Source organism: Narcine bancroftii, chromosome 8, assembly GCF_036971445.1.
Source record: "Narcine bancroftii isolate sNarBan1 chromosome 8, sNarBan1.hap1, whole genome shotgun sequence".
Lineage (NCBI taxonomy): Eukaryota > Metazoa > Chordata > Chondrichthyes > Torpediniformes > Narcinidae > Narcine > Narcine bancroftii.
In genome coordinates, this window is record NC_091476.1 from 104,031,437 (window position 1) to 104,055,680 (window position 24,244).

Consider the following 24,244-nt stretch of genomic DNA (forward strand, 5'->3'; position numbering starts at 1 on the left):
AGCTCAACGTGACTAGCCAGGCACTCTTACCGAATCGAACAGTCACTGCCTCATGGACCTAGAGCGGACCCCTGCGACTAGAGTCTCCTCGGTCTGTTGTTCTTCACAAATGCTGCCCATAACTGCTTCGTACCTGCACTTCTTGTCAAGCGTCCACTTATCCAGCAGGTAGTCATCAAGGGTCTCTCCTGGTCGTTGGCGACATAAAGTGAGTCAGTGCCTCGTTAGGACCTCGTTCTGCAACCAGGTACCATGCCTTTAATTCCCCGATGGCAGCATGGTATGTAGTGCAGTCCCTGATGACTGCATACCCTTTTGTTCCTACCCTCAAAATGAGTGCGGACCTCCTGAGTTCATCAGTGTGGAGGACATCTCTGGTCACATTCAGGTAGGCCTGGAAGCAGTCTAGCCAGTACATGAACTCCTCAGCTGCATCGGGGGAGTGGGTCTATCAGCAGCATACCTGGCTTGAGTACTGCTTCCATCTTCTAGAGAATAAGCTAATAAACTTGTAGCGAGAATAAAAGCTCTCACGACAGGAGGGAGAACAAACGCTTTTATTAGCTTATAACTAAGGGTAGGGTCTCACAGTGATCTTCAGAAGGGTTCTGGATTTAGGCGGGAAACCAGGATTATATGTGAGCAGATGGGGGAAGAACCAGCCATTAGCACAACACACTACCAGTGAATCCCACTTCACTGCACTGACATTTTGGGCCTGAACCTTTCTTCAAGGTACTGTATAATCTAGTTGCTTTTATCTTGAGAAAGTGCTCAGGCCTGAAACGTTGGTGATATATTTTTACCTCCCTTGGACACTCCAGGACTAAGTTCCTCCAACATTTCTGTGTGATTTTACTACAATTGCAAGGTCAAAAGGCTTCTGTCTTTCTCTGCTTTTAAAAAAAAACTTTTTGAAAAGCTAAATGTACATTTAACCAAAATTTGTTGATGTTTGTCATTTTTTTCAAAAAATCCTTCCTTTTTGATTTAACCAACTTCAAAATAATTGTTGCATGAACGACATGACACAAAATCTTGTTCAGAATAATATTTATTAGAAAAATGTATATAATAAATAGAAAAATAAGTCAAGATGTTTCTTTCAGAATTAAATTCGATTTGTTCAAAGCTGCTATTTAGTCAAATGTTATGATGTCCACATCTGCATTGTGGGATGGAGGCTCCTCAGAACTGTTCACTTTGTTCCCTTCTGCTAGAGCTTTAAAATGCTGCAAACAAGATGAGAATAATTATATTCAACATTCTTAGATATATCACCACTGCCCATTGCACCACTAGGTAACCTAAAGTCAATGCAAATTACTCCCAATGGGAACATTTTTTTCAGTTGGAACAAAAACGGTTTGACCATAAATATTAAGTGTAGGGTATAGTATACAGTATTAAAACATGCAAAATAAATGTGTAAACCTGATGAATCACCAAAGCCTGCTTAATTTCCAGAATAAACCAAAATACAATTTGAAACAGTGACTGTGATGCAATAACTGTATATACCTGTATATTGTCATTGAGGATTTAAGGACCAATTCAAAAATAAACATTTTTTTCTGCACAGAAAATGGTGGGTACAATCCCAACGGCTACATGGATAGGAAATGATTGCAGGGATATTGGCCAAATGCAGGAAAATAGGAATAGTGCAGATGGGAACCTTGGTCAGCATGGATAAGTGGACCAAAGGGCCTGTTTCTACGCTACACGACTTGATGACTCTGAAGATGTACAGTACCTTTGATGACCCAAGGATAGTTGATGTGCCTTAATAACTAAGTTATGAAATGTAGTCACATTTGCTGGAAATGTAATAAGTTCAACAGCAGCAAATAACAGAATTATTACATAATCACTTTTAAAATTAAATACAGTAACAATGGGCAGGGTGACGGGGAGATCTCCCCCACTCTTCTGCACATTATGGCTGTGAAACTTCAGCATCCATCCAAGAGGGCAGACAGAGCCTTGATTTAATAACATAGCTGTAATCTGCCACCCCAATGCTACACTCATCCTTATTAATGTATCTGCCTGGATTTTGTGCTCAAGTCCCTAACTTGGACACTGGAACCAACTGGCCTAGAGATGACATAGTTACCCACAGAGCCAAAACAGACTTTCTTTCAGCAAAATATTATCTTGTTTGGAGGAGATGAACAACTGATTGAGGGGGGAAAAACAAGAATTTAATTTAGACATAGATCACGGTAACAGGCCCTTCTGGCCCACAAGCCTGTGCCGCCCAATAAATCTACAATCTCTGTACGTTTTTGGAGGGTGGTTGGAAACTGGAGCACCCGGGAAAATTTAAACTCCTTACAGACAGTGCTGGATTTGAACATGGGTCACTGGCTCTGTAACAGTGTCATGCTAACTACTACTCTAACGTGCCACCTTATTTTATGGGAGTAAATAAACCACTTACAAAATTGGCATTCTTGTATTCTTATATGGGATGGAAGTAAAATGAAAGGAAGGCAATATTCTTGAAAGGTACAAACACTGAGGCTTCTCGTTCATATTATTGTCAAGGCATCTCTTACCTGTGAGTTTTTGAACTCTGAATAGAGAGTGAAAAGCACATGCAAGGATTGGATGCGGTCCTTGTATACAGGGATATCAAGAATTGCTGTGAGGGAGATGGGGGGAAAAGGGAAAGACAAAATATTTTAAAAATAGCAATTGCTTGTAAAACCTTAATCTCAAAAATGGTATAAAAAAGCCGGGTCATTTTCATGGATCCTACATTCATGATCTTGAGAAAAATGTTGATTAAATGTACATGATAGAAACTTCTAATAATTAGCTGTCATTGCTACGTCTGTTTGCACTGTAGCCTGGTCAAGTGTTCGTGTAGTTGGCAGCAATATCTGGTGCATGTTTTCCATAATACATTAGTCATGGTGTGGAGAGGACTATAGCATGTAGGTTTGGGTCACTGATATAGCACATACATAAATGTGCTGGTGTACAGATAATTCTTCTTCTTAAATAAGTTCACAAATTTATTAAGGGAAATTAGAACAAAGCAGAAAAGTTTTCTCCTCAGGCAACAACTTTCCTGAGGTACACTTCCATTGGAACTCAATTCTCCAGTAGGTCCTAAACTGGCTATTTTTCAAATGAGATCCAGTAGTTATTCATTCATTGCCATATCTGACTCTGAATGATGTCTGCATGCATGTGTTTCTATTGGGAGAATGGGACCATGCACAAGTGACCATTCTTCTCCCATTCCTGGAGCCATTGAGGCCAATTACAATACTAAAAACACTATAATTGAAAATCAGAAACCTGAAAACAGAAAGGGCTGACAACAGTCAGAAACAAGGCAGCATGTGTATAGAAAGAAACAAACTTGAGATAGACCTGAAAGCTGCAGCTTTTGCCATTTCCTACTTTTGTTTTACTCAAGTGGTGTGATTGAGGAAATGTGTGGAAACGGAAGGAATGTAATTAACAGTACAGATTGTTGATATTTACTTTTAAAACTTCCTCCTGCAATCCAAGTTAACAGTTGGTGCTTACCACAAATCATATCAATATATTGGGGCAGGTCACAGTTGGTTTCTGCTGTGGGCAAGCTCACCTAAGTTTAAAGAAAGATGCTTTAGTTTTTGAGACAAGTGCATCACACTAAGAGTACCAATAAATAATGTGAAATTTACAGTTCTAAAGGGACTCACTCACCTTCCCCAGCAGCTCCTCAAACTCTGATGGCCACTCCTGCATGAGGGACTCAATGTCAGGCATTGGCCTAACGGTATAGGAGAAAAGAGTACATTAACCACTGTTACAAGCCACAAGCAAACAATTTTATTTTTGCTGCTTTGCATTTCCAAAGGTACTGCCCGTACCAGAGGTTACTACAAGATTCACTGGTGGATGGTGATCAGGAGAAAGATACTGGACACAATTTCCCCTTGATAACTAACTAACTGAAGCAGTCTTCTTCTTGAACCAATATCATAAGACTCAAATTAATCTTGAGGGGTCCATCTTATTGGGAAGCTTTTTGTTCAATCCAGCTCAACTATCATCTTGACAAACTGAAGAAATTCTTCTGTAAATTTTAAAAATCAGGCAGCACAGAGTAAAGGATTCATCTAAATTTGAATTTAGAGTTTTTAAATTGTTTAATTATTAACATGGTTATGAGCCCAAAACCCAGCAGAAATAGAAATTCACCAAGACAAATGGTTACTAAAACAAAAGTTGCTTTTAATTATCTTTAAACATGAAAACAGGATCAAACTTTAACTTATTACTATTAACTTAACTAACTTAACTTAACCCCCTTCTAATTCTAAGTGCACGTGAATGCATTGTGTATGTAAGTTCAAAAAAAGTTCTTTGATTCACAGCCCAATCTCACTTCTCATTCTTCCCAGTTCACCGGTATCAGACAATTCTTATACTGTGCACAGAATTTAACATTTATGAATTTCACCAGGTTTTGGTGCTTGAAAACTAAATGGTTACCGCTCAGGAGGGTTCTTGTCAGTTTTCAGAGAGATTTGTCATTGGACACCCACAACTGATTCCTTCTTTTCAGCCACATCAGTGTCTTGCCGAAGAAACTTGCCCCATCAGGGTTTTCCAGATAATAGCCTCTTTCTTTTAGGTCACCACAGAGTTCCTTTTTGTTTTCCTTATTTCAAGTGAAACATTATGCAGCCAGTCTCTCTTCTTGTATGGACCATAAGGGCTTTGAACAGACTGAACTAAGCATTCACAACCTGTCTTCAAAATGGTTTTTTTCCACAAACTTGCCAGCTTGTCCTGTTCCAGTCCCAGCTGCTGCTGCTGAATTGTAAAACTGAACTCCCTCTTACTCAGAGAAAACCACATGACCCTCTTAGACCAGCCAACTGCACTCAGACAGACTTCGGCTCCGGACTTAATCTTCTGAGTTCGTTCATCTGTTGCTTTCCAAACCAATAATCCATTACTTCACAGCATGTCCAATTAACACCTACTTGTGAAGTCCTTATAGGCATTCTTCAAAGTTTGTGCAAAGGCACTCGGAGCCTGGACTGTCTGGCTTGAGCAGAGCTCTGGCATTTTAAATGAGATCTGTTTTGAAGTGTTTGTATGTGACCGATACTAAAAAAAACCTGCCTCAATTTATCTCCTTTTAAAACATAATCTGTCACAGTACAAGTAAATATTTTGGCAACGAGTTAATTATAGGTTAAAGACAAAGAGTAATCAATATCTGTGTCAAGTTGCAGTTTAGTGGCTGAATGAGTTAGAGTAACAATATTTTGCCTGACATAAAAAGTAATGAAGCATATATTTGTCCAATTGTAGTCATGAAAAGCACATGAAAATAGGCCATAAAAATGACAAAATAATCCTTTATATCTTCGTGTTCAAATACAGAGAAGCACACATGACACTTCCAGCTTTTAAGGTATTAACAGAGGGACTCTCAGATAACAGAAAAATAATCTTACATTCCTTCTTCTCCCACAAAATAATTAAAATGCATCCTGAGAGAATTCACAATAATTTCATGGGTAATCCAATGGTGAATGATAAACAGGTGTTAAGGTAATAAAACAAAGAGCTACTCTATTTTGCTAGGAAATGTATTTTTTAAACATGATAGTTGAAGAATTGTAAACTGCAGCGGGAGAGAATGATCACAGAGTTTATTTTTTATATTCTCTGAAATTCCATTTAGAAAATGAAACAGATTTCATGAGTTTTCTGACAAAAGTTGGTATGTTAAATTAACTATGTTGCAGCAAATTTGTAAAGGAACAAAAAAAAATCAAGACTTACCAGGATACATTTTTGGTCCTTCCTTTATCAAGAAAGCAAATACTTCTGATATTTTTAATAACAATATAGTAGTGAGCAATGAAATATGCTAAACCATGTCCCAAAATTCACAGCGTGAGAGAGGGATATCTGCAGAGTTAGGTGGTGAACTCATGACTGAACAGAATAAGATCATTGCTTAGATCCTGAATAATTAATGCACCAACAGAAGGGACACAAATTAACAGGCACTGGAATAGACATTACTCACTTGGTACAGTGAACATTAGCAGGTGGTTTGGAACGGTGCAGCTCACTAATGCTTTCCATCCAGTTGTCAAGTGCCTTTGGATTCTTTTCAACATTCTCCAGACTTTTCACTTTCAATTGCTGTGGTAAAAGAAAGAAATGTTAACTCAATCTTAAAGGCAAGGATGTGATATCTGGATGCTTTTTTTTTTGAAAATTTTATTTAAAATTTTCTCCATATGTGCAGTAATCAGTTAATATAATAATAGATTGCAAAAGAATCAAATCAAAAGTTACATATACGACAGTATTCACCTCCTCCCAAAAAGCCCCTCCTTCCCAAACCCTGCTCCCTCAAAATAGTTAATATAAAAGATGTAATAAAGCTATACAAATGTAGAAAGAAAGGAAAGAAGAAGAAAAAAGAAAATTTTCAGGATTGCGATACCCGAATGCTGATCATTTTGGATTCAGCTATAGGTAGTTAATGTATGTATATTCTTCACCAGCTTTCCCTCATTTAAACTGCTCCACCACTGGCAACAATGTTCTCTGCTGCTTCGAAACTCAGATATCAAATTCTTCCCCTAAACCTTTCCCCTTTCAAGAAGATCCTTAAAATCTGCTTGTCAAGCTATCTCATCAGGCAGCTTGGTGACAAACTTTGTAAAATAAGTTTTCCATGCAGCAATGAAGAAAATTTTCTCTGTTGAAGAAGCAATGCTATGCAATTTGTTGCTGCATTGGAGTATTGTACATCATACCTCACCCAATTGACCATGTTGAGGTCTGAATAGTGAAGTTGATAGTCAATTGGATATTTATCATGTACTGTGCTCATCAGCCTCTCCACTGAAGTCAGTGAATCATGTTGTTCCTGTAATTCCTACGACTGGGGATCCATTAATGAGTTCCAATAAATGTCATTGCATTTAAATTTCTCAGACAGTATCAAACAGACGATATAATCTTCTGATATTATTGTACTGACTGCAAGACCAAATGGAAGGAGCAAATATTGCAGTGGAAAGACTAAGATTTATGTAATTCCTTTCATGTCCCTAACAGAACATCTAAGAGCACCTACAGCCAATGAAGGACCTTAAAATAACTTTTAAATAATTTGTAGTCAATTCGTACACAACACTCGCACCATCATTCTATGAGATGTCTCTTGGGATATATTTTTATCCACATTGAAGGAAAGGAAATACATAAACTTTTTTCTTTTCTGTGGTACTTCCAATTCCTCCTTTCAAACTTATCCATCACAGGAGATGATCATTAAATAACTGGAGAATATTCATTTGTTTAATTAAATCATGTCTTCTTAGTACCTTAGCTCGATCTAATTATCTGAATTATTAATCCTTCAGAATAATGCCTCAAAAAAAGGATCAGTTGGTTTTGAAATTTTCAATGAATCAATGCATCCACAGTTTTGCAGCAGTTATAAAACCACCGCAAAATTTGTAGCCTCCAATTTACCCCACTGATAAAACCATACTCTCAAGACTTGTCTGGTTAAGGCTCTAAGTTTAGAATAATGCTATTCAGTACTTTTCACAGATCAATCATATATTACAATTTATGAATATTTTAGAACATGGACAGATTCCTGGGCTAATCAATGGTTTTACTTCAGCTGAAGCTCCCATACAGTGCCTCTCTACTTACCGTGATGCTGTGCTGCTTTGAATTTTCTGTTAACCACAGTGACAGAACAGTAGGATCAGACTGTTTTGCACAAGGTTCATCCAGTGGGATTAGGCCTAAGTTGTCAGGCTTCCCATCAGGACGTGGTACCTACAGGTCACAGGGAAAATAACAGAAAGAAGTTCTCACAATTTGTAGCAATTGCCCAAAATATACTAGACAAGAGAGGTATCATAGTTAGCTCCCAGTTAACATTTTGTATGTTTACCCCCCCCCCCTAACTAGTTTGTCAATAGTTCTTCTTGGTTTGAGAAAAAATGAAATCTAAATTACATAGAAAGAAAATGGCTTGAATAGATTAAATGTAAAAAAAAATTAGAAAGATAAACAGAAAGATATGCATTTTAAAAGAATATAAATTTTACTTCTTGACCTTCAAAAAAGCATCGATATCACCCACTGACGGAATGAAATCAGGAATGAATGGCTTCAGTTTGTGATCCAGCTCAATAGACTGTGGAGTATACCTGTCAAACATGAACAAACAAAATCAAAAGTTACAACCACTTCTCATGATTTCTTTAACAGCAAAGATGTATTTAAGATAAATATGTAGCAGCAATAAAAGGGTGTGGCACAGAAATAAGCCATTTGTTCAAAGAATCTGCATGAATCTCCTTCTATTCCATTCACCTCATCTCAGACAACATAACTTTCCATTCTTTTTTCACTCCTTATTTATCCAGTTTCCTTTTGAAACCTTCTAGTAATTCACCTCGATTTCTTCCTTTGGAATATTTATTTTGGTATCCTTGTCTTATATTTATAGTTGCTATAAAGCCTTTGACACCGTGAGCAGGAAAGAGCTTTGGCAAATACTAGAGCGCCTCGGATGCCCCCCTCAATTCCTCAACATGGTTATCCAACTGCACGAAAACCAACAAGGTCGGGTCAGATACAGAAATGAGCTCTCCAAACTCTTCTCCATTGACCACAGCGTGAAGCAAGGCTGCGTCCTCGCACCAACCCTCTTTACTATCTTCTTCAGCATGATGCTGAAACAAGCCATGAAAGACCTCAACAATGAAGGCGCTGTTTACATCCGGTACCGCACGGATGGCAGTCTCTTCAATCTGAGGCATCTGCAAGCTCACACCAAGACACAAGAGCAACTTGTCCGTGAACTACTCTTTGCAGACGATGCCACTTTAGTTGCCCATTCAGAGCCAGCACTCCAGCACATGACGTCCTGTTTTGCGGAAACTGCCAAAATGTTTGGCCTGGAAGTCAGCCTGAAGAAAACTGAGGTCCTCCATCAGCCAGCTACCCACCATGACTACCAGCACCCCCCACATCTCCATCGGGCACACAGAACTCAAAACAATCCACCAGTTTACCTACCTCGGCTGCACCATTTCATCTGATGCAAGGATCGACAAAGAATTAGACAACAGACTCGCCAAGGCAAATAGTGCCTTTGGAAGACTACACAAAAGAGTCTGGAAAAACAATCACCTGAAGAAACACACAAAGATCAGCGTGTACAGAGCCGTTGAAATACCCACGCTCCTGTTCAGCTCTGAATCATGGGTCCTCTACCGGCATCACTTACGGCTCCTAGAACGCTTCCATCAGCGCTGTCTCCGCTCCATCCTCAACATTCATTGGAATGACTTCATCACCAACATCGAAGTACTTTAGCTGGCAGAATCCGCAAGCATCGAATCCACGCTGCTGAAGGCCCAATTGCGCTGGGTGGGTCACGTCTCCAGAATGGAGGACCATCGCCTTCCCAAGATCGTGTTATATGGCAAGCTCTCCACTGGTCACCGAGACAGAGGTGCACCAAAGAAGAGGTACAAGGACTGCTTAAAGAAATCTCTTGATGCCTGCCACATTGACCACCGCCAGTGGGCTGATATCGCCTCAAACCGTGCATCTTGGCGCCTCACAGTTTGGCGGGCAGCAACCTCCTTTGAAGAAGACCGCAGAGCCCACCTCACTGACAAAAGGCAAAGGAGGAAAAACCCAACACACAACCCCAACCCACCAATTTTCCATTGCAACCGCTGCAACCGTGTCTGCCTGCCCGCATCGGACTTGTTAGCCACAAACGAGCCTGCAGCTGACGTGGACATTACCCCTCCATAAATCTTTGTCCGCGAAGCCAAGCCAAAGAAAAATAGTTGCTAGTTTTGGGTATTCCCAATGAAATGTTTACCTCTTCATTTTATCCATCCAAACCATTATGTTTTGTAGTCTTGATCAGGCCTCTTTTCAAAGAAAAACTCTATAATCAATTTTGCAAGGAATTTTAAAAAATGACTTTAATTGTCAGGTTAAAAGATGTATAAAGATTGGATGACAGCTCTTGGATAAGTTAGAAAACAGGCAAATAGCCTGTTTCTGTAAATTTCTCCAATTTAAAAAAATATATATCAAAATTCCCTTTCCCCATTTTAGATTTTGCTAATTGCAATGGGTGTACAGGTGATTTATTCACAGCTCTCTACTATACCAAGAAACTGGATTGAGACCAAGAGTAAAAGTTTAGTATTTGAGGAAATACATGCCCGGAAATGAAGAAAAACCAAACTTAACAATGATTTAAAAAAAGTAACACTTTTCAAAATTGGCTCCTCAAAATTGGCTTACTCAAGATGATTCCCAGTGATCAATTCTCCCACTCCATCAAGGAAACAGGTTTTTTTTAAAGACATACAACCTAGTAACAGACATTTCGGCCCACGAGTCCATGCCATCCAATTACACCCAACTAACCTACCATCCCCAGTATGTTTTGAATGGTGGAATGAAACCGAGTCCTTGGAGGAAACCCACTCTGATATGGGAAGAATGTACAAACTCCTTACAGACAGTGAGGGATTCAAACTCTGGCCCTAACTGCTGGTGCTGTAACAGTGACTAACAAGTAAGTCATGATGAATATACTGCAGAAGTACACAACAAATCAAGTATTGGCAGTCAGCAAATTAGGTACATGCTATACAGTGCACAATGAGTCAGCCATATGCTACTACCTATAGTACTATAAAACTGCCTAATTGAGCTGGCATTGGAAATACACTTTTGCATAAATATCAGGAGCTGCCAATGATTTACCAACTCAATTTCTGCTTGACAACTATTCGAAAAGACTGCAAGATTGGGGAATTGAAAACATACTATCATTGAAAATTCATGTAGGACAACTCTCTCAATACTTGTGCAGAATATAAACCACCTCTAGAGTCATATCTATCTAAATGAAATAAATTATTTGCAGACTATTACCGTGTGATGTACTGAAAGAGCTCCTTTATTTCAGTAGAAGTGGGGAGATGCTCATAATCTGCAGGGTCATATGCACTGAAAGAGAAATACATTTGCAATATCAACAATGACTCAGTTTTCTGGTTCCATCAGCAAAGACAATGATAACTTCAACACAGTAAGAAGATATTACATCAAATGCCACCACATTTAGACCTTAGAATGACAGTTGATTGAAGAAATATTTTATCAGACCTCATCAGAATTCTTACAAGATTAAAAGCCTTTGTTAACTAATGGCTAATTTTTAACAAGTATTTAAACTAATGTAAATAGTCCAAGTGGTTTGCAATTCAGTCTTATGAAGTTGAATCCCTCCAATGCACATGCACATGATATAGCAGTGCACAATGGCAACTTCCTGCCTAAGTAGGAGCAGGAGGAGGCTGTTCAGTCCTGTGAGCATTTTCCTCTATTCAATGAGATCAAGGATGATCCTTGACCCAACTTCAATTCCTGCATTTTTCCCCTGATTCTTTGCTAAGTTTGGTTATCAAAAATCTATAATCCAGTTTTTAAAATTATGTTTAAAAAGGAGAATTCCAAATTTCTACCACCTGCGATTAGAATGTTTTCTTAATTCTCAATGTTGTTTCAATTTTTTTTAAAGAATATAATCCCCAATGGAGACATTTGTTTCTCTTTGCACTTCTCTTTCATATCCCTGTAATATACTGAAAAATTTATTCAAATCAGCCATAACAACCTGTTCAGTTCTGCAACTTTCCCTTGTTATCACAGATATTTGGCACACAAAGGTACACAATGAATACTAGGTCTGCTAACATCATGGTTAGTGCTAATCAAAAAAAAACCTCTAGAACGCAGCAATAGCAGGTTATTTCAATCAGGTTTCCTTTAAGAATGTCTAGGTAAAGGTGCAGCTAACTTGGAAATGGTGTACAGTGTGAAACTGCAGTATCACTGGAAAGACTGACCATGGTAAAAAAAAAAATAAGGACTTATTTATGGTCTCTTTCTCCTGAAAGATCAACTACAGGAACAAGATTATTTCAAAAGCAGAGGCTTTGTAGCAACCCAATATTGCCCTCTAGACGTAGGTTGAGTAGAGCCCCTGACTGCAATTTACCCCTATTGAAATGTGGCAATGAAAAAAATCCCCAATTGTTAATAGTATGAACAGCCAAACCGAAAGTTACCACAAACTAATCAGTTCAGTGTTGATTTGAGTAAAATAGCTTGCTCAATACCTCTGTAAGTCAAATTAAATCAAATGACTGGATCAGTGTTGGGATTCTTAACAAAATCCATAAACACCAACTGATACAAGAAACAGTCCATTACACTAAAACCCTTCTCATTATACCATTTCTGGTCTACACTGACTCCACTCTACCTCCAGTGCTTCCCTCAGTGAAAATTTCCCAATGGATGAATTTCTGCTATATCCATCTAACTATAGACCCCTGTACACCGTTCTCCTCTCCATCATCCTTTCCAAAGCTTTCAGTCTCTTAGGCCACAATTTGGTTTCTTCCACTTCTGGCCAAATATTTTCTCACAACATATCTTTTTAACTCTCTTCCATAAATCTCACCAATTCCCCATATTTTTTGTTAAAAGTCTACCTTAGATTAATACTGATCAGGGATTTCACCTTGGGACTTCTTACCCAGATGGTCAACAATGTCAAAAAGGAAACCATTTTGGATTTCACTTCTGTTCAACTTCTGGCCAGACTCACCCATCTGGTGGTGTTCCATGTTCTTCATCATCTTCATCAGATTCTGTGTCATCTGAATCTTCATCGTCATCCTCATCCTCAATGAAACCCCGCAGGGACTTAGAGCCCTTCTTTTTTTCCTGTTAGATACAGATAAAGACAATTCATTTCAAAGAAGAAATACCTTGACTGTTTGTGATGCTAAGTAATGAAGAGTACCTATATTCAGAAAAATAAGACATAATCCACTCTCTCCAGAAGCCCAAGAATTTGAGAAAAGGCCACAGGTTGTGGAGGTTATTCTTTTGTTGGCGGGGTGTTGCCTTTCCTTGTGCCAAAATCATGCATCTTCCTCCGAAGTAGCATTTTACTTGGGGATTCTGTGTCATGAAGCCGTTTCCTTCTTCTACTTAACATGAAAAAACAAAAATCCCTTTTCTTGGAGTTGATTTGAGGATGGCAATATCCTCTGATACTGTACTCATATGAAGATCATCAGGAACGAGTTTTAGAGTTTACATATCAAAAGGCTACTTGACTGCAAAAGAAATAACAACCATGTGTCAATGATCCCTAAACCCAAGGTCTGAATCAAGGACAAGAGTGGGAATCCTGGTATATTGGTCCTTTTCTCCAAATCAGAAGCTACCAATCTTACCAAACCTTCCACAATTTCAGTTTAGTGCAGTTAACATAGTACAAGATTGGAGCTTTGAACATTAATAGCCTGGACAGCTCAGCTCCTCATGCTTTTAGTCAAACTGTTTGGTAAAGTCCATAATCATCCTTCAATGACAGAAGGGAATCCTATCAGCAAACATATGATAGCAAGTCTATTTCAAACATTGACAATGGCTTGGAAAGTCCTCAAAAGGACAAACCATTTTCCCCCATTGCACGTTGCTTTCTTACAGTCGAGAATCCCAAAATTGAGCTCATTTCCACATAAATTTAACAACCTAAAATTAAAATGCTTTTCAAGTTGCACTTGTTCAAGTGAACTTAAACTCTATATAATTTTCCAGGCACCTTTTTGTTGATTTGAAGTTTAGACCAATACTCGGCTTCATTTTAAAAACTTGCCTACGTCCAGGCACAAGATTAATTAATGTGTGCATCGATTTGGGCCCAAAATGGGTTACATTACTTTGAAGCCACTTATTTCTTTAATTTAATGTTTATGTCGTGGCAGAATTCATGAGGGGATCGCCTCGAAATGGTTGTGCCAAACACATTTTACCTCTGATTTCTTACTATTTTCCTCGTCGTACTCATCGCTGCTGTTATCTGCCATGATTCTGGTCTGTGAACGATTTAACCTGGGGCCACCTGAAAGCAAACAGAAGGAAGTATCAGAATATCTTTGGAATCACGATTCCATTGCTGTTAATGAGCAAAAGATCTGTGGCTGCAAGTGAACAAATATAACATTAAGGAGTCTTCATTTTTAAAAAAATCCTGTATCAAGATCTTGGCATCACTGGCAAGGCTAGCATTTGTTGCTTATCTCTTGAGAAAGTTGTTTCCTTGGGAATAGAGATTGGGAGATGCCATTGCAGTAGTCTGGGCGAGTAGGGTTATATAACCATAGTTTAGTGATGATGACTAGGGAGGTTGGCAGGGTCCAAGCTGTTGTTGTCAAGCTTCTTGAGAGCTGCTGGCACTGCACTCATTCAGGCAAGTGAAGAGCATTCCATCACAGTCCTAACGTGCTTGCAGGTGATGGAAAGGCTTTAGGGTGCCTGGAGATAAGGCACTTGCTACAGTATATCTAGTAGGTCTCTGATATTCTCTTGTTGTATTTATAGTGTCTTTTACAGGTGAGTTTCTGGTAAATAGTTTCCAGGCCAGATGGTTATATTCTCTTGTTGGGGATGATCATTGCCTGGTACTTTAGTCATGTGAATGTTAATTACTACTGATCAGCTCATGCCTGAATGCATGCAGCTGTTTTGTTTTCTGAGAAGTTGTGAATGGGCAAAACTTGGGCCAATCATCAGCAAAAATCTCCATTTTTGACCTTATTTTGATGAAATCAAGATCATTGATGAAGTAGTTGAAGATAAAGAGGTGGGGCCAGGAAACTTCAGAGTTGTGAACACAGTTCAGGCAAACCAATGTTCCCTCCATTGCCTCAATCTATACCTCCTGCTCTCTCCAACATATTTAAAAACCAGACTCTCTTCTCTCTCATTCTGTGGGGGAGAAAATACTTGAGCTATAAAATAAGCACCTCAAGATTCAAGGACAGTTTCTTTCATGCTGTCAAGAGACTCTTGACTGGATCTCTCATTGGTAAAAATCACGTCCTTACACTGTTTAACTGTAATTTTCTCCATACCATGCATTTGTCTTTGTAACACTATTCAATATAACAATTACAGCATAAAAACAGGCCAACTTGGCCCTTCTAGTCCATTCCAAATACCTTCTCCCACCTAACCCCACTGACCTATACTCAACCTATTCCTTTCCCATCCATATACATATCCAACTTCTCCTTAAATGCTAACATCGAGCCTGCCTACAACACTTTGTCTGGAAGCTCGTTCCACACACCCACCACTCTCTGAATGAAGAAGTCCCCCCTCATGTTTCCTCTATACTTTTGCCTCCTAATTCTCATGTCCTCTTGTTTGCATCTTCCCCTTTCTTAAAGGAAAAAGACTCTCCACGTTAACTCTATCTATACCCCTAACACATTCTAGTAAATCTTCTCTACATTCTCTACAATTTGTTGATATCTTTCCGATACTTCAGTTACCAAAACTGTACACAATATTCCAAGTATGGCCTCACCAATGCCTTGTACAATTTTAACACCACATCCCAGCTCCTATATTCAATGCTCTAATTTAAGAAGGTCAACATACCATAAGCTTTCTTCACCACCCTATGACACCACCATGTGACTTCACCTTCAGGGAACTATGTACCATTATTTCTAGACCCCTCTGTTCTACTGCATTCTTCAATGCCCTACCATTCACCTTGCATGTCCTATTTTGATTAGCTCTACCAAAATGTAACACCTCACACTTATCTGCATTAAACTCCATCTGCCATCTTTCAGTCCATCTTCTAACTGGCCTAAATCCCTCTGCAAGCTTTGAAACCCTTCTTCACTATCCACAGCTCCACCTATCTTCGCATCATCCACATACTTACTAATCCAATTTACCACCCCATCATCCAGATCATTAATGTATATAACAAATAGTAATGGACCCAATACTGAACCCTGAGGCACACCACTAGTCACTGGCTTCCAATTTGACAAACAGTTATCTACCACTACTCTCTGGCATCTCCCATTCAACCATTGTTGAATCCACTTTACTACTTCAATGTTAATACCTAATGATTGAATCTTCCTGACTAACCTTCCCTGAGGAACCTTACACCTTGTATTTTTGACACTAGAACACTATACTGAGCATTTTTGTTCTGTTGTACTTAAATATGAGTTGACTTGCCCAGAGAGCATGCAAAACAAGGCTTTTCACTGTATCTCAATACACATGACAACTAAAAAAAATTCTATTCATAAAAAGTCTTGGGATTTCTATTCAATGAATATTTGTGTGCATCAAGATTGTGACACAACAGAATTGGGTTCATACCTTTTATGAATAGCAAGTCATCAATCACTCACTATTTTGAATAAGAAACTAGAACAAATTTTTTTCCTGAGTTATTGCCTTCACTTGAAGAAATGAAAGCATTGCAGTTTCTCGCAAGAGATATTTTTGTGGGTTTTGATAATCTGCATTTTATTTATTTGTCTGGGCATATACTGCGAGCATTTGATAGCAGTGGTTAAATTCAACACAAATATCATTGATATCTTCCATTGTGAGTTCCTCTCTGACATTTTCTCACATCAATCACAGCCACTGTGATGTGGACCATTTTATGCCATAGCAGGCTTCATGAAATATTTGATAATGTATGCCATAATCTGGCCTCTTCATTATATATTTACCTTTGTTTCAGAGGTACTATTCACCTGTACTTACCAGATTGCCTTGGAGATGGGGTGTAGATGCTTGCTACTTCTTCAGAATCATTCACATCCAGACTTTCATCATATGGCTGGTTAGTAACAAGCTTTGTCTGAAAACAGATTAAAACTTGTTTTAATGTGATGAATTGCCTGGTTTCTTATGTGGAAGCAAACCTTTTTTTTCATGTTGTACTTTGCTAAAAAAAACCTTAGAACATAACTGTTGTGTCTGCACACACACAATTAAGACTCAGAGACGTGATGCTTTCTCATCCCTTACTTCTATTAGACTAACACGGCTACTAACACACAGGGTTTTATATATGTATATGGAAGGGTGACATCACGATGTGGGCCCAGGACTATAAGTGAGAATTAGAATACATCTCATGAGTAATTATAAAAGGGAAAGTACTTAATAATAATCAGAGCACATAGTCCTTAAAGCATTCAGGTGGTCTTTTTTGGACTGTCTTGGCATGGTTTGCTGTGCCGAGCTTTGCTCGGGACCCATAGTCGGGTCGGCGGTTGAGTCAACAGAGACTGCCCGCCTTTGCTGACCTTCAGTGGCGACTGCCCATCTTTGCTGCCCTCCTGGCTGCATCTCAATTACTGGGCTCCTCACTGGACTGCTCGGCTCTGTGACCATCTCTGACCACCACCCCCCCAACTCGCCTGAGGGGTGGAATGGTTGGGGAATGCCATGGCAGGTCTGATTCCACTTCCTCCAGTTCATGGACCTTGGTGTCAGTCAATGCTTGTAATTGGTCAATGTGTCACTTCCACAATCTGTCCCTCACTAGAACAGAGTATGACCAGGGGCTCAATTTTTATAAGATTACTCCCATCACCCATGGGTCTTTATATTGTCGTCTCCGCTCCATCCTCAACACTCATTGGAGCGCTTTCATCCCTAACGTCGAAGTACTCGAGATGGCAGAGGTCGACAGCATCGAGTCCACGCTGCTGAAGATCCAGCTGCGCTGGGTGGGTCACGTCTCCAGAATGGAGGACCATCGCCTTCCCTTGATCGTGTTATATGGCGAGCTCTCCACTGGCCACCGTGACAGAGGTGCACCAAAGAAAAGGTACAAGGACTGCCTAAAGAAATCTCTTGGTGCCTGCCACATTGACCACCGCCAGTGGGCTGATATCGCCTCAAACCGTGCATCTTGGCGCCTCACAGTTCGGCGGGCAGCAACCTCCTTTGAAGAAGACCTCACTGACAAAAGGCAAAGGAGGAAAAACCCAACACCCAACCCCAACCAACCAATTTTCCCCTGCAACCGTGTCTGCCTGTCCCGGATCGGACTTGTCAGCCACAAACGAGCCTGCAGCTGACGTGGACATTTACCGCCTCCATAAATCTTCGACCGCGAAGCCAAGCCAAAGAAATCTTGTACCAGAACTCTCTCGCCCACTTCCAATGTTCTAGGTGAGGTTTGTGGTGATGCTGTTTTTTGCAATCGTAGACCCAGATCTGGATGAACTGTGGACAGCCTGGTCCACAGATTGCAGCCAAACATTAATTCTGCTGGAATGTGTTTTGTGGTAGAATGCAGTGTGTTTCTGTATCCCAATAGGAAATCTGCGATTTTGAGTTTCCAGGAGGCATTTAGAAGTTTCATGGTTTTCATTGCTTTTTTGAATGTTTGTACAAAACGTTCTGCTTCCCCATTAGTACTTGGGTGATAGGGTACGGACAAAACATGTCTGATATTGTTTTTGCGCATAAATTTTAAAAAATGATCTGATGTAAATTGAGGCCCATTACCCATAACTAATTCATGAGGAAATCCATAAGTGGTAAAGGTAGCTCATAGATAGTCAATCATGGGATCTGCTTTGGTGTTTTCAGCTGTGAAACTACTGGCCATTTGGAGTGTGCATCCACAGCTATTAGGAAAGTCTCACTCATGAATGGTCCAGCGAAGTCTTCATGAATCTGATGCCAAGGTTTGGATGACCATTTCTATGAGTTAGCTTTGGCTTGAAGCATTTTTGGCTGCATTGACTAACATACTTTGCATTCTCTTACTATTGTTTCAATGTCTCTGTCTATGGAGGGCCACCAGACATGCATCCGGGCAAGTGCTTTCATTCGTATCATTCCTGGATGGCTGTGGTGTAGTTCTGATAACATGGTAGTTTGCCATAATTGTATGGATACCCCATAGTAAAATCCTTCTTTGATTGATAATTCAAGGAGGCGTGTGTGGTAAGGTTTTAGATCTTCTGGAATTACTTCAGATTCGGGACACCCATTAAGGGTGCTTAATTTGCCTCTTTTCAGGTTTCCTTTGCAATCATCTGGGCTGTAATGGGCAGTTGTTGAAGTTGTTCTTGGTTGATGGCTGTCCATTTAATAATTTCTTCTCGTTGTACTGTCTTGGGAAGCAGCATGCATGATAAGGCATCTGCATGATTATTGAGTGTTCCTGGTTTACGTTTTATATCACAGTTGAATTCTGGCCGTTGCTAATACTGGTATACCTTTGTGTGGCCCCAGGAGTAAACTAAGAGGCTTGTTGTCTGTGATCAGTGTGAATTTTTTTACATCGACTGTACTTTTAGTTTCTTGAGTAATTGGTTCAGCGGGTTACATAGTGTAGACATATTAGGGATATGTTTTTGGTAGTGATTAACAAGTCCTAGAAAGGACTTGTTGGTTGGGTATGGGGCCTTGCGATTAAATTCGCACTATCTTGTCAACTGTAAACCAAAGATATGTTACTGAGGGGTGCATGAAGACACATCTATCCTTTTGTAATCGTATATTAGCCTGTTGTCGTCTGGTTAAAACCGTTTCAAGTTTTCATACGTGATAACTGATATTTCGACCCATGATGATGATATCATCTAGGTAACATCCAACTGAGAGTCCATGTAGAAATTTGCCTATTGTTGCTTGAAAACTCGCAGGTGTTGCTGAAATTCCTTAAGGCCTGTGTCTAGGTGAATAGTCCCAGATGGGGATTGATTGTCACATATTCCCTTGATTTTTTTGTCCAATTCTATCTGTTGATATGCTTGTGACAAATCTAGTTTGTGAATTTTTTCCCCTTGGGCATGGGGTTTTCAGGTATTTTGAGTGATGGATTGATGGTGACTTTGTAATCACCGCAAATGCAAATCTCACCATTTGCTTTTTGTACGGGTACAAAGGGCACTGCCTAATCACTGTATTGTATTGGTTGTAATATGCCTTCATGTTTCAGTCTGTTTAATTCAGCCTCAATTTTCCCTTTCATAGCAAATGGGACTGTTCTGACTTTGAAGAATTTTGGTTCTGCATTACCTTTTAATTGCAGTTTGGTTTGAACCTTTTGATTTTCACCAATTCTTGTTGGAAAACCACTGCATGGTTGTTAAGGATTTGGTTGAGTTCTGGCTAGGAGGTGTCCGTGTGGTTTACATTTACTATTGAACCGACTTCCAGCCAGTCTAGGGGAATGTGTTGAAGTCAATTTCTTCCGAAAAGTGCTGGTCCCTGGATATCTACGATGTAGAGGGAGAGTGTTTTTGGTTGCTGTTGTTTGTATTGTACTTGGATCGTACATTTTCCAAACACTTTGATTCTGTCTCCTGTAACAGATCTTAAGAGTTATTTCAGTTGTTTTTACTGGGAGGTGTGATAACAAGCATTCCTTTACATGTAACGGCATTAAAGACACCTCTGCCCCATGTCTAACTCCATCTTCAGTGGGGTGTCTGTTTATTTTTAGCTGTGTAAAGATTGCTGTGTCTCCTCCATTTATTCCTCGGATATGTAATATCTCAGGAGCTTGAAGGTCAGCCGTTAGGCTGTTATCGTCGTTGTTAGGTTGCCTCTCTCTCTCTGCAATAGGCCAGCTGCGCTTTAGAAGCAGACATTTAGCTTTGATATGTCCTTCTGTTTTGCAATGGTTGCATTTAGAATTTTTGAAGAAACAGTTTTCTGTTCGGTGGTTGTATTTCCCACAACAGAAGCATTGTTGGCGGGAAGACCTCCCGACCAGTAGGTCTGGTTGACCCACATCCAAGTTTTTATCTGCCATTTCAAAGCTGCAGGAAGCCCTGTATACAATCTGTAACGTAACGTCTTTATCCATTGCTAATAATTTTTGCTTTGCTTGGCGATTTGTCAGCCCCATCACTAATCTGCCTCACAGTGCCTGATTTAGAAACTGCTTGAAATGACAGTGCTCTGTCAGTTTGCACAACAATGCCATGTATTCACTTACTGTTTCTTCTGGTCCTTGTTTCCTTTCATAGAATCGTTGCCTTTCTGCCACGACTGATTGTTTGGGGCTTAAATTGTTCCTTAAAGCTGTGCATAATTCGTTGAATGTCTTCGTCCCTGGATCCTCCGGGGCCAGCAAGGTCTTGAGGTCATATGTTTTGCTGCCCATTATACAGAGGAAGAGGGCACGTTTGCGGTTTACTGGACCTTCCACGATATTGTGAGCTATGCAGTAGTTAAACTGTTTTACGTAGTTATCCCATCTTCATCGCCACTGTTGTGTATGCTCACAATTAAAATTCGGAGACGTGATGCTTTCTCATCCTTTACTTCTATTAGACTAATATGGCTACTGACACGTGGGCGTCATGGTGTCCAGCAAAGGGCGGGCTTATACCTAACAATAGCACAGTACAGGCCCTTCAGCCAATGATGTTGTGCTGACCTATATAAACAATCTAACCCTCTATTTTTCCTGCATCTATGTGTCTAAGAGTGATTTAAATATCCTGAAGGTACCAGCCTCCACCACCACCCTTGACAATGCATTCCAGACACCCCCTTGGTGAAAGGACTCAGAGGAAGGGGAGGTGGACTTTGCAAGAATTTCCATTGTTTATCAGTTATGTGTGGTAACGTATGATGGAAGCGACCACTGACTTGGCCTGAGCAGCGATGCCTTGCGCAGTTGAATATCCAGCCAATGGATTTAGCAAGTGTGTGAGCACATGAGAAATCTTACCAGGTCAGAGGAGGAAAGAGAGCATTACCAGCATATAGCCACAGAATTATTCACGTGAAAGCCTGAATTTGACACACTCTGCGGGGCCTCAGTCCGAACAGGCTCCTTTCCCCTCAGATACCGCTCGACCCGCTGAGTCTCTCGCTGCCGATCTTGCCAGACGCTCATTGCCCACCCGCTCGCTCGGCCGGGCCGGGCCGGGCCGGGTCGCTCACCGCGCACAGCCTCAGGTGTCATTTAGGGCCACAGCGCCGAATAAGAGTGAGAGCTCATCCGTATCCAGCTTGTTCATCAAAACCAGGCCGCGCGTTACTATGGTTACCTTAGCGCCTTCGGAGTCCGACTCCGCCATGAACTCCCCCGACGAAACGCCGCGAGAACTGACCGCGCCTGCGCAAACTCGGCTGCAATGAGCTAGGACGAGGTGGCAGACGGCGGGAGGTGTGGGTTCAGCCCTGTGGACCTCGGCTCGGTCGTCGGATGGCATGGCATTTGTAGGACGTCTTGGATTTCATTCACCAGTTTCCCGACCCCTTCACAAAGGAGAATGTACAGCGGCTAATTAACGTCCAATCAGCACTGTCACTGGGATGCGGGGGGAAGACTCGCTCATTCAAAGGCAATCGAAGCGTTCGCAGGGAGGACTTACAATCTCCACACGGGAGTCCAAAGTCCACCGAATACAATCAGAATCTATTGTCACGAACAAGTGACGAAAATTCATTGTTTTGCGGCAGCGTCCCAGTGCAAACATTCATTTAAACTACTTTACAAAAACGATGCTAAGTCCAAGTAAGGCAGTGTCTTTGGCTCATTGATCATTCAGGAATCTGATGGCAGCTGGGAAGAAGCTGTCCTCGTCCTGCTGAGTGCTCATGTTCAGGAACCTGTACCTTTCTTTCAGATGGTAGCAGAGTGAAAAGAGCATTATCTGGGTGGTGGGGGTCCTTGAGGATAGAGGCTGCTTTCTCAAGAAACCACCTCTTGTAGATGTCCTCGATGGAGTGAAGCCTGGTGTCCGGGATATCGCAGGCTGATTTAACAACCCTCTGGAATTTTGCTTGGCCTGAGTGTTGGCATCTTTGTACCAGAGAGCATTGTTTCATCTTGTATTCGTATGTCTTAGACAATACATGGATGAAGGAAAAGGTTTTTGACTTTAAAGTTGTTGCAAACAACACCATGAATCAGGTCATGAGGCTGCAAATCTCAATTACAGATCTGCATACTATGTGTCAACCCCCTGTTGACAGCCAAGTCTAATCAAACAGTAAGGCATTGCTAGATGCCATGCAAACATGATCACTATCATTACACCTCCCTTTCTTAAAACAAAGGTAGCTTACTTTTAACTAACATGTTTTATTTGTATAACTGAAATTTTAACTGTAATATCAAGAACTTACATTTTCATTATTATCAACATTATTAACATTTTTCAAACTTGTTTTGTGTGTTCATATTTAAATACACTAAAACTTGAAAAGTGAATTAGATAGCACTACTTCATTCTATAACAGGTTTAAATTTGCTCTACGAGCCTCTTTGGAGGATTCACATGTCTTGACGATCTCCTAACTGATTGTCCTTGAATCTGAGTTGTTGCGTCAGTTGATATCTTCTCAGATGTGCATTCAGGTTGTTCAACAGTATCTGTCTTTCCATCTACTGTGGCTGGTTCCATTTGAAAGTCTGATGATTTCTTTGAAGAACAGCACCTTCATCTGTCTGAATGGTGTTTGATCTTGGTTGGACAGTTCCCTTCTGAGTCCATAAGTTTGTTTTGTCTTTTAGCCTTACTTGGTTCTGGTATTTTTTTATTCCTCGTTAAAGTAATACTTTTGCTTTTCTTTCTGTTGTTCTTTGAACTTCCTCACTTTCTCCCCCTCTTTTGCTTTTAGTTGGTTCAGAATGGTTAGATTTGACATCCCATAAGGAGTTGTGCTGGTGACAAGTGCATATTGTACAGTTTGACACTTCATTTGTTATATCATTGTTGATTCTTGGCCATACTCTGAAATGTCAGTTGAGCAGTCCTGCTTCACATTGGGCCATCCATCCAAGATATTTTTTCTCAGTTGTCTCAGTGTTTCATCTTTGTTTGTCTCTGACTTTATGAGCTCCATTTTTGCATCTGATATAGACAGTGCACTCAAGAGGTGTTGTGTGATATATTCACTGTCTTTTGCCTTGTTCATCACTTTACTGATTTTTCCACTAGACCACTGGACTGTGGAAAATTAGGACTTGACGTGTGTACAAAGTCCCACTCTTTGGAAAACTGTCGGAACATTAAATTGCAAAACTGGGGTCCATTGACTGTGAAGATATGGCTTATCACACCATGTCTGGAGAATATGGCTTTCATACCTGTTATTACAGCATCTGCAGTGGTGGTGTTCAGTTTACACACCTCTGGATACAGGGAATAATAGTCTGTAACGACAAAATAATCCTTTCCTTGACATTCAAATAGGTCAACATCTACCTTCTGGTGAGGTCTCTATGGTGCTGGGTGTGGCTTTAGTGGTTCTGCACAATTGCTTTCTTGATATTTCCTGC

General features: G+C 40.3%; 1 protein-coding gene across 3 annotated transcripts; it reads right to left on the minus strand.

The window, feature by feature from the left end:
- Positions 1 to 1,036: 1,036 nt before the first annotated feature.
- On the minus strand, positions 1,037 to 22,250 carry ift46 (intraflagellar transport 46 homolog (Chlamydomonas)). Of its 3 annotated transcripts, none has more exons than XM_069894673.1 (12): positions 22,005 to 22,250; positions 16,732 to 16,828; positions 13,953 to 14,041; positions 12,734 to 12,852; positions 10,990 to 11,064; positions 8,129 to 8,222; positions 7,717 to 7,845; positions 6,062 to 6,180; positions 3,712 to 3,778; positions 3,550 to 3,610; positions 2,565 to 2,650; positions 1,037 to 1,232 (listed from the first exon to the last, which is right to left on the minus strand). In XM_069894673.1, exons 1-12 carry the CDS (start codon positions 22,167 to 22,169, stop codon positions 1,140 to 1,142), a joined length of 1,194 nt encoding a protein of 397 aa, XP_069750774.1. In that variant the 5' UTR covers positions 22,170 to 22,250; the 3' UTR covers positions 1,037 to 1,139. The 3 variants fall into 3 exon arrangements, with proteins under 3 accessions (XP_069750774.1, XP_069750775.1, XP_069750776.1); XM_069894674.1 differs by lacking the exon at positions 22,005 to 22,250 and adding an exon at positions 21,711 to 21,994; XM_069894675.1 differs by lacking the exon at positions 22,005 to 22,250 and adding an exon at positions 21,683 to 21,994.
- Positions 22,251 to 24,244: the final 1,994 nt, after the last annotated feature.

Excerpts from the sequence above, each read along its gene's own strand:
- ift46 (XM_069894673.1), bottom strand. The coding sequence starts at position 22,169 with ATGCCATCCGACGACCGAGCCGAGGTCCACAGGGCTGAACCCACACCT. Across the intron at positions 8,223-10,989 it reads CTCTTTCAGTACATCACACG|GTATACTCCACAGTCTATTG; the intron begins GTAATAGTCTGC and ends CATGTTTGACAG. Across the intron at positions 3,611-3,711 it reads TTGAGGAGCTGCTGGGGAAG|GTGAGCTTGCCCACAGCAGA; the intron begins GTGAGTGAGTCC and ends CTTTAAACTTAG.